The sequence below is a fragment of the Egretta garzetta genome, unplaced genomic scaffold (genome assembly GCF_000687185.1).
Source record: "Egretta garzetta isolate BGI_Z169 unplaced genomic scaffold, ASM68718v1 scaffold383, whole genome shotgun sequence".
Taxonomy (NCBI): Eukaryota; Metazoa; Chordata; class Aves; order Pelecaniformes; family Ardeidae; genus Egretta; species Egretta garzetta.
The window spans coordinates 2,102,616-2,117,381 of NW_009259100.1; the positions used below are offsets into that span (position 1 = coordinate 2,102,616).

Sequence of the window (14,766 nt, forward strand, 5' to 3'; positions counted from 1 at the left end):
CCGCTCTTCAATGAGATCAGAGTTCATGCTACGTTAACACTGAGAAAAACAGAACTCCACAGATAACAAATGATGTGGCTTTGCTCACCTTGCCACCTGTATTTAACAGTTTGAAATACTGTTATTGGCACCTACTGGTCACTAGGGAGAATAAACAAACCAGAAGTTAGTTTCAAATGCAGGGTTGGCAGATCAAGCATGACCTGTAAAACTCATCAAGAACAAAGCAAAGTTAATTGCAGGAAAGCTGCTCAGGAGTTTGAAAGCTGAGAAATAATTGGATTTTAGTAACTTCAGGTTTGAAGATAAGCATCATGCCCTCAGCTAATTTGGAAACTAAAGAACACAGATTTGCAAAACAAACCAGCGTTCCCAAATCTAAGAGCTAAGCATCAACCTTCGCCTAAATTGCCATCTTCTGCTGAGACCTTTGATTTAAACTAAGCCAAAATCTTAGTTCCTCACTATAGTAAGGCCATATGTAAACTTAGAGACAACCCCTAAAAGTTTTCTTCTTTATTAAAGTAATAACAATTTTATAGTAAAAAGCATCTGCAGTAAAGATAGGAATAAAGAGTTTTCAGAATATTTCTTGACTTCTGAATGCTTGAAAAATATTATGTAATTTTAAACAGAAAGTGAAGAAACTGAGGTTAGAAGTTTACTAGTGCAAATCTGGAAGTGCTTTAAAGAGAAACTAGGTTCCAGGATCAGGACCTGTTTGGTGTAATTTCTTCTGAAAGTCCACTTCTGTGGCTGATCTCATCGCTTAAACAGTTGATTTCATGCAACCCAGGAAGGAAACTCCAGGATCCAAATCCTATAGCGATACAGTTTTCAGCTAAAAAGTGTATTGCAAATTCTTTACATATGTAAATGAAAGGAAAAAGCATTTATAAGCTGCACCAAATTTGGTTTATTACTTTGTGCTCAATCAGATTCACACCAAACAAGCTACAGGGTGGAGAGGGGGCATTCAAGTTTATTGACTTAATCTATGCAGCTTAAGGATTTACATATTGGAGAAAAATAAAAAATCCTGAGCCCTGTTTAGCTGATGCCACCCCATTCTCCCTGCTCCCCCTCCCTGAACAGTAATCCAAACACCTTAAATCAGCAAGAAAAAGAAGGAAGAAAGGAGGGAGAATAATCAAAAGCCAGTTAACATTTAGATTTACAACAGAAGAGATCCTAATTACCTAGGTCCTAGGTGACATTTTGACCTTTTCTATACCATTTTAGCCTGTACTTCTCTGCAAAAATAACGTATAGTCTCCCCACAGACACAAGTTACCTTTATTCTCCAGAGAAGTAAAGTATAACAGAGAAAGGTCAAGTAGCCTGACTGACAACAGAGATCCAGAGCAGGCTGTTCCACCCAAGAAGCCTGCACCTAGTCACAGAATCACAGAATCGTAAGGGTTGGAAGGGACCTCAGGAGATCATCTAGTCCAACCCCCCTGCTAAAGCAGGCTCTCCTAGAGCATGCTACACAGGACTTCATCCAGGCGGGCTTTGAATATCTCCAGAGAAGGAGACTCCACAACCTCCCTGGGCAGCCTGTTCCAGTGCTCTGCCACCCTCAGAGTGAAGAAGTTCTTCCTCATATTCGACTGAAACCTCTTATGTTTCAGTTTGCACCCATTGCCCCTAGTCCTGTCGCTGGACACCACTGCAAACAGACTGCTTCCGTCCTCTTGACTTCCGCCCTTAAGATATTTGTATGCGTTGATGAGATCCCCTCTCAGTCTTCTCTTCTTCAGGCTGAACAAGCCCAACTCTCTCAGCCTTTCCTCGTAGGGGAGATGCTCCAGTCCCTTTATCATCCTGGTAGCTCTCCTCTGGACTCTTTCTAGGAGTTCCTCGTCTTTCTTGAACTGGGGAGCCCAGAACTGGACACAGTACTCCAGGTGGGGTCTCACCAGGGCAGAGTAGAGGGGGAGGAGAACCTCCCTCGATCTGCTGGCCACACTCCTCTTAATACACCCCAGGATACCATTGGCCTTCTTGGCAACAAGGGCACATTGCTGGCTCATGGTCAGCTTATTGTCCACCAGGACTCCCAGGTCCCTCTCAGCAGAGCTGCTATCTAGCAGGTCATCCCCCAGCAGGGAGGCCACAGTCAGTGCGTGCAGCTTCCCTGTTTGCAATCAGCCAGCACCATGGACCAGAATGGGGAAAAAACCTGATGCAACCCACAAGTTCTGTCTTCCAAAATATTACTCATATCTGCCCTGGCACCAAATCATTCACTCTTGAACTGAGAATGCCATGACCTGCCTTTCTCCAGATAATGAGCTCCTTCACCTACACTATTCCAGACCCCTGCCCTCTCCCTGTTTCTTCATGGCGCTGTTCCCTAACAAGTTTTACCCCAAGCCTCATAATAGCTGTTACTGGAAGGAGCCTCCAGTAGCTTAGTCTGTGGTTTCTACTTCCAGCTACAAATTAATGCACACAGGCACAAAGGCACACAATGACGAAGCACGTTCCTGCCCATTAACAGTGGCTGGAAAATACCAGCCTTTCTTGCCAAAGAGTTTCTGCTGTATTGCTCTTCATTCATTTCCATGATTAAGGTTTCTTTCCTTTAAGCATCTTTCTATTCTCCTTTCTTGAAACTGAGTATCTCTCAGGGTCATTGCAGGGCATCATTTCATTTTAACTGCAAGTTCAACATCAATACTCAGCTCATATTTCAGCAGCTCTCAGTTTATCTCAGCTTCTTCCAGCGTGAATGATAATACATTGCTGTGCAATGAGCTCACATGCAGATGTAATGCAGAGTTGAAGATTTCATCGAGACGCTTCCCTCAAAGTTCTCTTTTACTTTTGCCTCTCCAGAGCTTTCTGCCCTCTGTTGAATGCCACAGGGGGAAGCCAGCTCAGAGCACAGCCAAGCTCTAAATGGTTCTTTCTCATAACAGGAACTTCTGGAAAAACTCAAAGGGAAGAAGGAAGTTTACACAATGTGGAAAAAGGGACAGGCCACTTGAGAGGAATATGGGAACATTGTCAGAGAATGCACGGATGGGGTGAGGAAGGCTAAAGTCCACTTGGAATTAAATCTAGCAAGGGATGTCAAGGACAACAAGAAGCGCTTCTTCAGCCCAGAAGGCCAACCGCACTCTGGGCTGCATCAAAAGAAGCATGGCCAGCAGGTCGAGGGAGGTGATTCTGCCCCTCTACTCTGCTCTGGTGAGGCCGCACCTGGAGCACTGCGTCCAGCTCTGGAGCCCTCAGCACAAGAAGGACATGGAAGTGTTGGAGCGGGTCCAGAGGAGGGCCACAAAAATGATCCGGGGGCTGGAGCACCTCTCCTATGAGGACAGGCTGAGGGAGTTGGGCTTGTTCAGCCTGGAGAAGAGACGGCTGCGGGGAGACCTGATTGCGGCCTTTCAGTACCTAAAGGGGGCCTATAGGAAAGACGGGGAAAATCTTTTTAGTAGGGCCAGCAGTGACAAGACAAGGGGTAATGGTTTTAAACTAAACCAGGGTAGGTTTAGACTAGATATAAGGAAGAAGTTCTTTACAATGAGGGTGGTGAAACACTGGAACAGGTTGCCCAGAGAGGTAGTGGAGGCCCCATCCCTGGAAACATTCAAGACCAGGTTGGACGGGGCTCTGAGCAGCCTGATCTAGTTAGCGGTGTCCCTGCTTCTGCAGGGGGGTTGGACTAGCTGAGCTCTAGGGGTCCCTACCAACCCAAAACATTCTATGATTCTATGATTCTATGATTCTTCAAGTACATCAGTAGCAAAAGGAAGACTAGGGAAAATCTGGGCCCACTGCTGAATGAGGTGGGTGCCGTGGTGATGGAGGATACAGAAAGGGCAGAGTTACTGATTGCTGCCTTTGCTTCAGTCTTTACTGCTAAGGCCAGCCCTCAGGAATCCCAAACCCTGGAAGCAGGAGAGAAAGTCTGGAGAAAGGAAGACTTTCCTTTGGTCAAGGAGGATCAGGTTAGAGATCATTCAGGCAAACTGGACACCCGTAAGTCCATGGGCCCCAATAGGATGCACCCACAAGTGCTGAGGGAGCTGGCACATGTTATTGCTACGCCACTTTCTATCATCTTTGAATGGTCACGGAGAACAGGAGAGGTACCCAAGGACTGGAGGAAAGCCAGTGTCACTCCAGTCTTCAAAAAGGGCAAGAAGGAGGACCCACGGAACTATAGGCCAGTCAACCTCACCTCCATCCCTGGAAAGGTGATGGAACAGCTCATTTGGGATGTCATCTCTAAGCATGTGGAAGAAAAGAAGGTTATCAGGAGGAGCCTACACTGATTCACCAAAAACCAGCAACAGCCCTCTCTCATCCACTGCTCATCCCTTGCAGTGCAAAGGCATTGCCACTGGAACAATACCTCCAAGTTACCAGAAGACAAGTGAGAGATTTCAGGTTGGGTGCGTATAATCACAAGTCTTACAAGAAGCTGTCTTGATACACTGGCTTCAGAAGAACAGTGAGGAACAGAAGACAGGTGTGTTCCAGGCTGAAAGAAAGACCATATATGCATACATCATATCCAATAGCTCAGGAGGAGAGAGGGTGCATTTGAGTTTCAGCAAGAACAATGCAGTGAAATTAAGAGAAAATTTCAAGACAAGCACTGGCAGCTGCTCTTGTCCCTCACATTGCTGGGCAACCTTTGAAAAAAGAGATAGCAGAACTTCTGTTCTAGACTGGGGAAACAAAAAAGAAGCACTAAAGAATATCAAAGTCTTCATATGGGACAGCTTCCCTCAGCCCCCCAAATAAGCTTAGTTTGCTTACAGCTACTAGAAATACAGCAGGCATTCATTTGCGAAATTAGTCTAGTGATCCATGTTATTCATAAGGCCAGACCAGAGGATCTGCAAGATCCTCTCTGGTCTGAAAATACATCCAGCAGAGAACAATCTGCCATTGATTGAATACTTGAAAACTAATGACCTACTAGGGTCCTCCTTACCACCCCCACCCCTTTGACTTCCAGTTTATATAATCCAGTGGACAAAATCCACATTTCATTTTTTAGTTCAGTTAGTTTCAAACAAATGCCTTTACATTAACATTTCAGATTGTTAACCAAATGGAATAAATACGTCCCTCTGCAACAGCAAGTGGAGAAAGAAGAGAGGAGGTCTCTGCTTGCAGCCAGCAAGTTCTGCCTTGAACGGAAAGAATCTGAGCAAGACATTTTCCACAGATGTTCATGGAAAAACATTTCAGAGCACTGCCACATTTCAAGCCTATTGTGGCAGGAAACACTGAAGTTTCATGTGCGCAGTCCCCAGCTCGTATATAAAAAGCTTACAGGCCTCCTGCCATTCAGATAGATCACATTGCACAATGTGTATGCACACTGAAAACCCCTCCTTGAAACTTCACTCAACTCAGAGATCTGGGAGGGAGTCAAACTAGAAGAAAGGATTTCCAATCCTAGCAAGCCTCCCCACACCCTATCAAAAAGGAATCAATAAAAACAGCTGAGAAAGAAATTCCTCCTGTGACTAAAAGCTTCATGTAAAACCCTTTAAGGGCTTCCTTCTGCTGAAAATGCTGCTTCCGTATTGATCACCTCCCTACTTCATCCCTCATAGTGCAAGCTGAAAAATGCTGTCAAAGTCCAAGCCTTCAAAGTAGGGAGGAGGAGACTGGAATACCTTCTATTTTTCAAAGTTGTACTGCCTTATTATACACCCACCCCCAGTCACAGTTAAAATGCCTTTCTGTTACACTTTGAGAAACCCAAAAGTCAGGAAAACTGTTGCACTATTAGGAACAAACACACTCAGAAGCTGCTCATCACCCGTTTAACTCAGGATTTAGCAGAGTGGTGCTCTGCAGCTTTTACAGTTACCTGGAGAGCTGCACACCCCTCTGCTTTTTCTGACCCTTTCCTGTTAGTATCATCCCTCCAGTTCTGGGGAGCTTCTCATTCTTCCTAGAAACCACTAGCTAACTCAGCAGTTCTGCCTTTCACCACTCCCATTAGGGAAAAATCTGGCACCAGCTTCTTCCTCTCAAGAAGTTTGATAGCTGCCTGTACCACAGGATGCAAGACCAGGGTATGACGTCTCAGCTGTGCTTTTATAGCTGGCTCCACAACTTTGCCATTTTCCTCCAGCTCCCTGACTCAGTCACAGTTTGCATAAAAGACAGTACACCTCAGCAAACAAAACCAAAGTAATACACTCACAAAACATCTTCTGTCTTGTATACCTGATTCCAAATAATAATTCCACAGTTAGTCCATTCTAACTGTGCTCATCACATGCCCTCATCGTGCCCAGAGATGAATGTCCAGCAAGGATATCCAAGTAACAACTGAAGGACACAAAGTTCACCCACCAACTGAAGAAAGGAAGGTATTACAAGACAGATTTTGCTACATGCCAAGATTATTTTGGAAAATAGTTCTCCAGGAGATTGTGCCTGGGATCTCATTTCTCTCCATTCTTTTTTGTAAAGAATGAAAGGCCGACAGGGCTTCAGGACCATCCCTCCCCCTGCTCCAGCCTTGCTACTGGAATTCACACATTCTCAGGGCAGTGCTACAGGCTGACTCCCTTTCTTCATTCTACGCGCCAGAAATCCTATCTGGGTGAAGAGGCTGGGAGTAGAGAGTGACAGCAAAAAAGTCAAGACTGCAACATGCACGCTTTCCTCCCATGCATAGCTCACAGGTTTCCCTCTGAACCATGGATATAAATAGCATGCCACCAAACATTTTGGATGGGAGTTCAAACTGACTTAACGTGAGCATGTTGGGAGAGTCAACAACCACCACTTTTGTGCAGCAAAGCCTCCACGTAAGAGCTTGGAAGGGAGGGATTTGAGACAGATTTCATTCTTGCTGGTTTCTTGCATCACGCCTTTGCAAATGCTGCTCTCCCACGGTGTCTGACACAGATACCAAGAGTAACAAGGCTGAAACCGTAGCCCATTAAACCATCTTGAGAAGACAACAAATCTACAGCAATATTCAGCTGTGACAGTGCTGCTCTAAGAGGCATTTGGAACATAGACACCTAACAGATTATTTTCAGAACAGTAACTTACCATAAAACTAAACAAAAAGCCAACCAGAAATTACCTAGAACTGAGAGAAGCACTGAGCTGAGTCAATGTCCTCTCTCTGGCCAGCTTAGGTCAGGCTGCATCTTCATTAGGGTTTGTATCAGGATGCTACATTTTCAAAGCTTCTTACAAAGTGATGTTCTCATTGCAAGGCTGTCCCCCTATGCTCAGCCTTGTCCTTTTCCCAGCGTGCCTAGTATAAGGAAGTTTGGTTTTTAGAAATCAACCTCGTAGAGAACAGTTACCTTAGCTATGGATGCAACCAGAAGTCAGGTTGCTCTTGTCTAGCCACAGACACATCTTCTAAAAACCCTACAGCCCCACTATTATAAGCAGAATAACTCACATGAAGAACAAGGGATTTGAGGAGAGACTTCCTCCCAAACTGTGCATGTGAACAGGGCAGAAGCTTTGAGATAAAGCAGCTAACTAGAGAGCTCCAATGTAGGACACACATTTGGCCTACACCGAGAACTCTTCAAAACTGCTCCAAAAGTCACCAGTTTGGTTTATCAAATCATGAAGTGAGCCCCTCACTCATAAGCGCACCACCATTATAAAAACAACTCTGCAGTACTTCCCACCCATGCAGCATGATAGGAAGTCAGTGTTAACATGCATCTCTGATGATCCAAACCAACCCTGTCCCCTTCTCCCTCCCACCAACAATATACCAGGACAGGCACATTTCTCTAGAAAAATCTCAACAGACAGGCTATGTTACAGCTGAAGGTGAGGGTTTCAGCAAGGATGTGAAGAACAGGATGCACTTCTGGTGCTGAAATTCATCCCAATTTGTGGAGCTTTGTAATCCAGCCACAAGTGGCCTTTAAGGTCTTCCAGTGGCAGGATGCACTTGCTGAGATGGCCAAAGTGTCACTATTACCTTGACCTGACCATTTTTGGTAATTACGGCAACAGGAAGGTGTGCTCAGGCAATTTAATGCTATGCTAGCAGAGTCTGTTCTGGAATAGAAATCTAGTTTATATTAATGTCCTTCCAGAGCAACCGCTACTTAACAGCAATCTAGTGATAAAGCTGGCAAATGTGGCAGCAGTTATTCCATACTGAGAACCAGCTCTGAGCCTGCAGGACCATAAAAGCTGCATTAGTAAAGAAAAACCCAGGGGTTATGATTATAGCCAAATCATTAAACATCTTTCTGTAAACAATCAATAGCACAAAGGACACAAGTACCACCAAAGGAGACAAACAAAGCTCTGAGCCATCATACCATTTGGAGACCCTTCCATGTTCCAAAGGGTAGGTATTTCCCAGAGACAAGAAAACCACTGGGAGAGCATCAAAGAACTCCCTCCCTTTCTGGCTTAGACACACAGCTTCCAGATTCTGTACCAACCTGATGTCTGGAAGTCTATCTGGATAGGGTTGGATAAGCCATTCACCGCTTCACGCCACATGCCACCACCACCTGGAGACCAGGCAGTCACCACACAGCGATACAGCCCAGCATCAGAAATCTGGGTCTGATACATCCTGTAGCGGAACTCATTCTCCTGGACCTTCTCCAGAACCACGCCGTCCACACGAGTCTGGTCTGTCCAGTCTTCCAGTCGCACTACTGAATCCTGGTTCAAGGAGATTATGCGAGTGGTTCCATTGGGATTTGACTGATCCGTTAGTGGCTTCTCAGCAGTAATGAGGACAGAATAGCGTGGCGTCTTGATGTTTTTTGAAGACACTTTGCATGTCATCTCAAAGGTGTGTCCTGCTACAAAGAATGGCTTCAGTTTCACCGCCTCCACTGTAAGCGTGTAATCTGAAGAGGGAATGAAATAAGCAGCAAAGAGAGGGGTTAATAAATAGGTGCAGATATTTCTGCAGCACCTTTCAATCTAGAAGATTACAAATAAGCAAAGTACTTTTTTGGAGATGCAAATCCCGGTACATTTATCTAAACACATAGGGACATCCCAGAACGCTACTCAGCAACACATACACACCAGTACACAACAGTTTGGGTCAAGATGCAAGGATTCAAACAAACACCAAATACTGAACAGATAATGCAATACACAGGTCATGACAGGACCTCCAGGACTTTTTTGTTCAGGAGTAAAGATAATAGTCAGACAAGACTCAAGAGTCACAGTTTTACACTGGATCTGGAAGAGCACCCTCAGCAACAGTGTACAAGGACACACTCCTGACTAGTGACATAAGCTGCCACTAACCGAATCAGCAGCACTTAGTGTAGCTCCTTTTATTTCCCTTGAAAATCTACCCTAGCAGCAATGCAGACACATTCAGCTGAACTCCCAAGATCAGCTGAAATTGCATGACAAAAAAGTTGGTGGTAACACAAGAAGCCTCCATCCCCAGCATTCCCATATACTCATCACTGTGTTGAAAGAGTTCGGTACACCTCCGCCTCCACACGTGTGGTTTTCCCTTGCCTCTCATGCATTCACCTGAGTGCAAGCCTGCCAGACCTTGACATTTCCCAACAGCCCATTTGGCATCAAGAACGCCAGCAACACTTACTGCTCAGTTTCTTTTCCTTTCTTCAGCATTCTGCAAGTTTGCTGGCTCCTCAATCCCAAGAATGCCTTAATTACAGGGTTTGGGAAAATTATACATCTAAGAGCACAGCCCCAAGACACAAAAAATACAAGCTCACAATAAGAAATTAAGAAAATGAGGAGTGACTGAAATCAGAACCAGATAAAAGGAAAGGGAGTTGCTAGTTTCCCAGCACTCTGATGAAGAGACATCCCCCACACTCAGGTTCTTCCTAAGGAAAGGGTGCTGAGGCAGAACACACAGCTTACAGCTGCTTCCCAAGGTAGCAGTATTGCAAGAATTCAACCAGTCCAACTTTCTGGACTTACTTTGCATGTTCTGGACTTCCTCTGCATTTCTGGGCTTACCTTTGCATATTCTCCCTTCCCCCCCTTACAAAAAAATGGGTATAGACAATATTAAAAAAAAAAAAAAAAAAAAGAAAACCAAACCAAACCTACACAGATCACCTTTTTGCAAAGTGAAACTTCTCAGGAAAAGGGAGATAAGCAATGGTGAGATTGTTACACACTCCCCAAAACCGAACTAAATGCAGTAATATTTATACCCTTCTCACAGGAGCAACAAGATACTTGTCAAGATTACATTTTGCAGTGTTTTGCCTTCAAGCAGCAGTTTTCACAATGAGTAAACACAGCCCACAAGATGAGAAACCCGGTATGACAACTTTATATCAGTACTGCATAAAGCAGATCACAGTACAAAGCTATATAAAGAAACAGCAGGAGCAGGGAAGGCTGAGCTGCTTCTAGTGGTCTAGCTGAGCACAGAATTACTCAATACTCCACACCAACGCCCCCCCAACACTTCCACCCGCTAAGCAAGTGGGAATACAAGAGTTGCGCATTTAGGCACTCGGGGTACAACCACAATTGAAGTTGCACACACAGAGTCATTCTCTGCTCCCTTGTGTGAGAACTCATCATGTACCTGATTCTAGACTTCAAATCTGTTCTTCCTCATTCTGTGTCCATGAGATTCTGCTATCACCCTCTTCATAAGGCTGCAGCATTTAGGAGCCCAGCACATAGCAGCTTGGCATATATTTTAGGAATCTAGTAGACAATTATACTCTTGCCCCCAAAGCAGAAGCACAAACAGCTAGCCGTACTTCTCTGCCACATTTTGCTGCTTTCTAGGTCTTGTAAGGAGGCTCTGGGCAAAAAGCCCTCTCTATGCAAACGTTCTTTATGCTGTTGATCTTCATGTCAGAGTGCTGGGCCCTAGACACTGAAAAAGAAGTCTTGTGTTTGGTCTCTCATACATGTACTTAAGACAAATACCTTCACGTGATCAGAACAGTACAGATATCGCTGAGAAGAGACAACTCTCCCTACAATCTGGGCTCTAAATGCTTTACCTCAAATATTCCCTGAGCTGCAGGTCAGGCAGCAGTACACAGGGGAGTGTCTTTTCCCCACTAAGGACAGAGCAAACTTTGCTCCTAGACATCCTTTTTTGACTTCCCATTTGAGGGCAACAGAAAATGCTGCTTTTACCAATTATTTTTGCTGAAGAAAATGAGAAAGGAGTGGTGGTAGCATGGGACAGCAGTTTGGAAGAGAAGATCCGAGGCCCAGAGATGCAACTGGAGAACAGTGGTAGAATTCAAAAGGGTTAGAAATTAGGATGCTGAACGGAGAACAGGCAGATATATTCTTATGAAAGTACTTTCAAAGGATTTTTCTACCTTTTAAAAACACGAAATTCCTTAGGTTAGATAAATACAGAAGGCAGATGCACCTCCTCTTATGTGAGACCATAAGAAATGCAGACCAGAATAGAGGAAAGGACACAAAAACCAGCACATAGAGGAACATTTCTGAATCTGCCATAATATTAGAGACCTGTGTATAAAGTTAAAAAAAAAAAAAAACCCAAACAAACAAACCACCAAAAAAAAGCACCCCATATCCTATCAACTAGAAAAGCCTGGATCACCATTTTTAACAGTATGGTTCTGTGCCAAAATTGTTCTCCTTCAGTAGCAGCACACGAAATATAATTAGCACTCCATCACCTGCACCTAGAAAAGCATGTAGTTGTCTCTGTGTGTTACACTGGTAACACTGCACATTACGGGAAAGAGGAAAAACCAAAGATTTGGCACTTAGGTTAGAAATAGCAGTAATCGTCAAGAAAAGTTAAGCCATATTTCTTCATGTTTCCTATGTTAGCAGAAACTACTCATTAGATCTTATAGCATAAGATGGGCCAGAGAAGTCAGAGAACATTTTCTTCCAAGAACTGTATCCTAACATCTTATTTCTAATCTTCCAAGAATTGCCAAGGAGTAGTGTCTTGACCATACCCTGCACACTTACCCCTCTACACACACACCTGCAATCCCATGCAGCGTCTCACCTCCTTCCTGTAAAGCTCCATGAACAAAAAGCACAATAAAACACGCCCTGGTCGGTCATATACAGGAGGCTGCAATCAGCAGAGTTTATGCTGGAAAGCAATAGGGGAAGAGATCCTAAGTAAACCATACCCAGAGCTTATGACCAGTTTGGGCGCTACTCCAAGACAGAGGGCTAGCAGCAGAAGAAATCCTAGCGAAATGATTCGGATAAAATTAGAGTAATAAACTGTACTTTGGAGCCTGGCAGTGCATGCCTCTGCCTTCCATCACCGGACACTCCAAGTGGTTAAGCCACACTATAATTCTCTTGCTCTCTACCACAAAGTGCGTGCTCAGATTCAAGAGTACTTCCTGGGTAGTGACCAAAAAGAGTTTTTCACCTAATCTAAGCCAGTCAAATTGCTAGAGAAGCCTAACAGCTACAAGGGCAAGGAGACTTTAGGAAACAGCAGACACCTTCCCTGCACTCCACTGACTTCTGGTTGGAAAAGCAGCACAATGGCCGTGGCTAACAGTAACCTCAGAGCCTAACGTCTCATCAGCAGCCACAAGTAACGCCACCTCCATATTCATAAAGGCTTCTGCATCCCCCAAGCCCACCAGCTAGATTGCAAGTACAGGGAATGCAACAGACATTAAGGTAACGGCAGCTCTGCCTTCATAGGAGAAGGAGACTATACAACACCCTGAGGTACAATTGTAGCCCCAGCAGCTCTGATACCAAGAGCTCTGAAAATACAGCAGGCACACTAAGGCCTGCACCACAGCCTGACACATGTATATACAACGCAAGGGCTCTCCTCACTGCTGCATGCACACAACTAGACTACCCTCACTGGCCTGCTCCCCTGCCACGCAAAGAGCATAAACCCTTCAGCCTCACGCAGCCATGGGCATGAGGAGCCCAGCCACCCCTGACAGGAGCTTGTACACCTCTCACCGCACTTTCTTGTTCCTACACCCCAATTGGCACACACACCTGGCAGCTTGGTGCCATAGGTATGGGAATTTCTTTGCTCGGGAGGAACTGCATGTCTGTAACTATGCAGTGTCTATTATACACCAGCAACGGTAAAGACAAGGGGGTGCCAGAGATACCACTTGTTCTCTATTCACAGGACCTGCTGAAAGATTAAGATGCCCTTGCTCCCGATTAAATGCGATGGGAGGGCCTGGGCAAGCATTTAGGACAAGTAACATTATGTTAAATACAATTATTTTGTAAATTAAAGACAGAGGTGTTAACAGAACCCCAAATAACAGTACCTTTGGAATTTCAATTAAAAGATAATGTCCTCTTTTGCAATGTATTCCGTGCAGATCCAAAGTTGGCAACACTAGGAAGGAAGCACCAATTCTGCATCCCACCACAAACAGCAACTGTACTTTAAACATAGGCAGTACTCACACTCAAATTACTAAATAAAATTATCTTCTAAACTACCAAACTTTTTTCTGGGTTGAAATAATCTACAGAGCCAGTCAAAAAATATTTCCTCCCTTCCTCTACCCCTTTTTACTGATTGGAATTTGTACTCTAAATAAGCAAAAAATAACAATATAATTGATGCTTTTCATTCCTGAGGTGAGATAAAGATGCTTTCTTTGTCACCTTGATGGGGGAGAGGGTAGAAAATAGAGGGGAAGAAATAAATCAGGCAGACCATGTCAAAAACAACGGTGATCTATGATAGCAATTGGCTGCATTTGCAAAGCTGAGTAAGCAGAAAGACATGTGAGCATTATTGGTCCCAACAGAACAAAATAGAAAAAGAAGATAAAAACCCTCAAGTTAAAATGGGCAAGCATACAACTTATTATACAACACACACAAAAAGGACTTTGACATCTTCACATGGTGTTTACAGTTCAAGCAAAGGCCTCCTTATCCTGAACACCCCTCTGTGCTGACCCACAGACACAACATAAAACCGTTTCTCCTTTCTCAAAAACTCAGAGCAACCTTTTCCAAAGTGGGATTTCTCCTCTCCCCTGAGCACCGCTCTGAAGTTAACACAGACGATGCAAGTAATGACATAGTTGGAAGAAAAGCCTCTATGTAGGCACAAGCTATCCAAGGAAGAGGCAAATTTCTGTTCTCTCCTTAGGCGAATACAAGGGAGCCTGGCTGCTGGCTTTTATAAGCACTGGGAGCAGTTAGGGACTCAAATCACCAGAGATACTCGTCAAAACAACAGTCAGAGAGCAGAGGCAGCAGCAGATTAACTCCTTCATGGTTGCTGGCTACAGCACTGGGCTCACAGCCGAGGCTGGAGCTCACACGAATAGGATACGGCAGGGGTCAGGGCACACAGAGAAAGGCATCTGGGGCCTGACTGCCAAAAAAGGGTGGGGAGGGGTCACATGAGGGGTGGAAGAAGGGGAAATCAAACCTATATTCTGCGCGCACACACACCGCCTTACATACATATAACGTGCTTTTTCAGGAGGAGGAGGTGTTTGTAAGAGAGCTCACTTTCACATCGTAAATCCCCCAACTCCAAGTTTTGCCAACAAAATGTACTTTTCATCACAGGGACTATAACATTTACATTTGTGTTGCAAAATTAGCAGAGTTTTTGGAATAAGACCAGAAACAAGGGAATGTTCACACCTGTCACGGTTTGTTTTCCTTCAGAAATGTCAACACAGGCTGAGACTTTTCAACTCCAGCTGGTCTCTCTAGCTGCTCCGAAGGCGATGATCCATTACGCGTGCATGCACATACACACACACACTCCGTGTTGTGGCATAACAACTGAACTAATTGGGACCAGCATTCAGCATT

General features: G+C 44.6%; 1 protein-coding gene across 1 annotated transcript in view; it reads right to left on the bottom strand.

Annotated features, from left to right (window-relative positions):
* Positions 1-14,766, bottom strand: part of PTGFRN (prostaglandin F2 receptor inhibitor) — a gene marked incomplete at its 5' end in the record, with an annotated part of 38,918 nt that overhangs the window by 12,729 nt on the left and 11,423 nt on the right. Inside the window, one exon of the mRNA XM_009635218.2 lies at positions 8,430-8,849. Within this exon, the coding sequence (XP_009633513.2) occupies positions 8,430-8,849 (420 nt within the window). The remainder of the gene's footprint in view (positions 1-8,429; positions 8,850-14,766) is intronic.